Source organism: Benincasa hispida, chromosome 2, assembly GCF_009727055.1.
Source record: "Benincasa hispida cultivar B227 chromosome 2, ASM972705v1, whole genome shotgun sequence".
Taxonomy (NCBI): Eukaryota; Viridiplantae; Streptophyta; class Magnoliopsida; order Cucurbitales; family Cucurbitaceae; genus Benincasa; species Benincasa hispida.
This window is the reverse complement of record NC_052350.1, coordinates 39969347-39973951: the sequence shown is the minus strand read 5'-3', so window position 1 is coordinate 39973951 and position 4605 is coordinate 39969347. Positions and strand designations below refer to the sequence as shown.

Below are 4605 nucleotides of genomic sequence, written 5' to 3'. Positions count from 1 at the left end.
CAGCAACTTTATCTCGAACAAAATGACAGTCAAGCTTGATATGTTTGGTCCGATCATGAAAAATAGGATTGTTGGCAAGGTGAATAACAGCTTGATTATCATAATAAAGCAAAGAAGGTTGATGAAAAGGAATGAGTAAATCATGAAGAAGAGACTGAAGCCATACAAGTTCATAGGTTGTGGAAGCAAGAGCTCGATATTCAGCCTCTGCAGAAGATCTTGAAACCACATTCTGCTTCTTAGACTTCCATGAAACAAGAGACCTGCCCAAAAAAATACAATAACCTGTGGTAGACTTCCGTGTATCAAGGCAAGATGCCCAATTAGAGTCAGCAAAGGGGCGTAGCTGAAAAGAATCAGCAGGGGTGATCAAAACACCTTGGCCAAGGGCTGATTTTAGATAAAAGAGATGATATGTTGCAGATAAATGAGCTTTGCATGGTTTGGCCGCAAATTAACTAAGTTTATGAACAACAAATACAATGTCCGACCGTGAAATAGTCAAATAAAGAAGGCGACCAACCAGTTTCTATAGGGAGAAGGATCATCAAGAACTTCATGGTCAGAATTTCGAAGCTTAACATTCGGATCCATGGAGAGATTTGCCGGCTTAGCACCAAGAAGACCAGTATCCTCAAGGATTTGAAGTGTATAATGCTGTTGAGAAATGGAAATACCTTGAGATGAACGAGCAAGCTCAAGGCCTAGAAAATACTTCAACGGTCCAAGGTCTTTGAGCTTAAAAGAAACATGTAAAACCTGTTTATGTTCATCAATAAGCTTGATATCTGCACCAGTAATGACAATGTCATCAACATACACCAATAAAGCAATAAAACTAGGGCCAGAACCACGAACAAACAGAGAATAATCGGCTTTAGACTGTTGAAAACCAAGAGAAACCAAAACATCAGAAAATTTACAAACCATTGCCTTGAAGCCTGCTTAAGACCATATATAGACTTCTTTAATCTACAAACAAGCTTGTCTTTGTGATGAACCTTAGGTGTATAGCCAAGTGAGAGGTCCATATAAACCTCTTCAAATAAATCTCCATGAAGAAAGGCGTTGTTGACATCGAGTTGAACCAGAGGCCATTGATAAATGACAGCTAAAACAAGAAGAACTCGAATAGTGACTAATTTGGCCACAGGAGAAAATGTCTCAAGAAAATCCAGACCCTCCTGTTGAGTTTATCCTTTAGCAACAAGTTGAGCTTTGTATCATTCGATGGAACCATCAACACGATGTTTGATTTTATACACCCATTTGCAACCGATGCTATGTTTGGATGGAGGTAAAGGAAGAACCTCCTAAGTGTCATTGTCTTTCATAGCTTGCAGCAAGCTTCATAGCTGTCTTCCAATGGTCATAAGGTATGGCTTGATGATGCTGTTGATAATGAGAGGAGATGGCAACGGAAAAAGTACGAAAAACAGGGGAGAGGTGATCATAAGAAAGAGATGAGTGTATAGGATGATGTGTAGAAAAATTGGAAAGAGAAGTTTGGGATGTGAGGGTGTAGTGATAGTCTTTAAGGTAGGAAGGGGGTTTGATTGGTTTGGATGTCCTTCTAGGTGCAGCAAAGGGTTGAGTATTTAGGTTGGAAGAAGGGGAAAGCTGCTGAGATGAAAGATCAGTGGAAAGGGAGGGGATGTGACAGGTGAAGAAATTGAAGATGTAGTTGTAGGAGGCATCGAATAGGGAATGGATGGGGAAGGATTTGTAGAAGAAAAAGTTCAATGGGAGTGGAAGGTAAGGAGGGTGCAGTGGTAGGGTGGGCTGAAAAATCAATGTCAGGGGATATAGGAAGGACAATATGCTGAAAAGGGTCGGGTTACTCAGTCTCCAAGGTCACTTTATGAAAAGAGAATAAATGTTCATGGAAAACAACATCGCGGGAAACAAAGAACTTGTTACTAGTGATATCAAAAAGTTTATAACCTTTCATACCTGGTGGATAACCAATAAAGACAGTAAGGACAACCCGTGGAGCAAACTTGTATCGAACATGAGACAAAGTAGAAGCAAAACATAGGCACCCAAAAGATCTAATAAGAGAATAATCAGCCAAAGTACCCTGTAACAACTCGTAAGGTGTTTTCCAACCTAGAATAGGTGAAGGTGTTCTGTTAATAAGATATATTGCAGTCAAAACACATTCATTCCAAAATTTGAGAGGGACTCTAGATTGAAAGAATAATGCTCTGGAAACATTTAACAAATGTTGATGCTTACGTTCAACTACAGAATTCTGTTCTGGTCTGCTCACACAAGAATATTGATGTAAAACCCCTCTTTGCAAGAAAAACTCAGCAAAGGAAAATTTAGGAGCATTATCTGAACGAAACACTATTTTCTTATCATACTGCGTCTCAACATAAGAAAAGAACTGAGGTATAATCTTCAAAACATCAGACTTGGATTTTAACATGAATACCCAAGTAAAATGACTTTGATTATCTACTATAGTAAGGAAAAATTTATGTCCAACATGAGTAGGTGTAGAAAATGGACCCTAAATATCAGCATGAATCATGTCAAAAACAGCAGATGATCTATTATTATGCGATTCAAAAGACAATTTCTTTTGTTTTGTTAAAGGACAAATGTCACAAGGGAATGTGCTATGCAGAGAAAAAAAAATCAAGATGTAAAACATGTTTCGAAGCAGATAATCGAGATAGGGATGGATGTCCAAGCTTGGCATGCCATAAGGAAGACTTATTTGAAGAAGCAATAGTAATAACATGAGAAGGTACTTTACTGATCTGAGGTTGCTCAATAATATACAAACCATCATGCAACCTATCCTTGCCAATCGTCTTCAAAGTGGACTTTTCCTGAATATCACAAGAATCAGTGGTGAAATGGACAAAGAGATTACCATCAGATGTTAAAGCACTGATAGAAAGTAAGTTGTATTGAAATCCTGGAACATATAAAACATGATGAAGATGCAGTGACCCAAAAAGTGTGACGGTGCCAATAAAAGAGACTAAAATTCTTATGTTATCAGGCAGAACAACAGTAGTACTAGTCGGCAGGAGCTCGTGAAATAAATGCCTTTGGAAACATATATGTGTAGAAGCCTTAGAATCAATGATCCATTTATGATTAGAGAGAATTTGAGAACAATTACCTGCTACATGTGTGACTGAATCAGTTTCGGCCTTGGTCATATTAAGCTTGGATTGCAGCATAATGAGGAGTTACTGAATAGTGTCATTGGTAATCATATTCCTAGATGGAGCAGGGGACGAGAAAGAGGCAGAATCAACAGGATTAACAGATGAATTGTAGGAAGGATGTTGCTTATGAACCTGATTTGAGCGTCCTTTATGATTTTTAGTCTGCTTCGAAGAGGGCTGGTGATGACTCTGTTGCAAAGGGTTATCATTCTTCTGCACAGCCAATGTAACAGTAGAAGAAGGGGGATTAGCAAGGAATTGATGTTGTTCTTGTCGAACAACAAATGAAAAAGCCTTATTAATAGGTGGAGGCGGATCCATGAGAAGAAGCTGAGAACGAGTATGGTTGAAGCTGTCGTTTAGCCCCATCAGAAAACAGAGAAGATACTTGTGCACAGCCAATGTAACAGCAGAAGAAGGGGGATTAGCAAGGGATTGATGTTGTTCTTGTTGAACAACAAATGAAAAAGCCTTATTAATAGGTGGAGGCGGATCCATGAGAAGAAGCTGAGAACGAGTATGGTTGAAGCTGCGTTTAGCCCCATCAAAAAATCGAGGAGATACTCAAATTGAAGAACGTCTTCTATGGATTTGTTGCCGCCGTAGGTACACTGCCCACACGTACAACTAGGGTGATAGGAAACATACTCATCCCAGAAACTCTTCATTTTAGTAAAATATATAGTGACAAAGTCTTGATCTTGCTTGAGGCTGGATAACTCGCATTTGAGATGGAAAAATGCGAGGTCCGTTGCGTCTTTGGAAACAATCTTGAAGGTCAAGCCAGATTTCTCGAGCTGATTCGGTGAAGAGAATACTTGAAGAAATACTCTTAGAAACAAAGTTGAGAATCCAAGCAACAACAACATTATTGTTGCGAATCCATAAGGAAAGAAGATCACCTGTAGGCCGAGGGAGAGAACCATCAATGAAACCAAGTTTGTTTCGGATGGAGAGGGAAAGAACCATCGATTTGCTCCAAGAAACGTAGTTGTCGTTGGTGAGAAGTTCGGAAACAAGAATAAGATTGGAAGTGTCACTGTGATGAAGAGCGTAGGGAGTGTACTGATCGGGATGAGAAAGAGGAAGCCCAGTAGTCGAAAAATCGACTGAGGAAGATGAATTGGCCGGAGGACGACGAGGTGTCTCGGGAAAAACCATTTTGACTTCGCACGGGAAGGGGAAAAGGGGAAAACGATTTAGGGATTTGAGGAATTTTCTCTCTCTGATACCATATTGGAAGTGGAAAAGCCAAAAGTAAATCATACTTTTCTCTTTTATTTATTTAATGACAGTAAAGTTACATTATATAGATGTACGATAAAGGAGAAAAATGAACAATTACCTACCAATGAGGATATTGACAAAAATAACAAAAATTAACAAAAACTTGTTACAACTAATAACAACTAAT

General features: G+C 39.0%; 1 protein-coding gene across 1 annotated transcript; it reads right to left on the bottom strand.

The window, feature by feature from the left end:
- Positions 1 to 3860: 3860 nt before the first annotated feature.
- Positions 3861 to 4352, bottom strand: LOC120072090. The gene has a single exon (XM_039024508.1). The coding sequence runs from the start codon at positions 4350 to 4352 to the stop codon at positions 3861 to 3863; it is 492 nt and encodes a 163-aa protein (XP_038880436.1).
- Positions 4353 to 4605: the final 253 nt, after the last annotated feature.

Bases quoted from the DNA above. Each gene is read 5' to 3' on its own strand.
- LOC120072090 (XM_039024508.1), bottom strand. From the start codon at position 4,352: ATGGTTTTTCCCGAGACACCTCGTCGTCCTCCGGCCAATTCATCTTCC.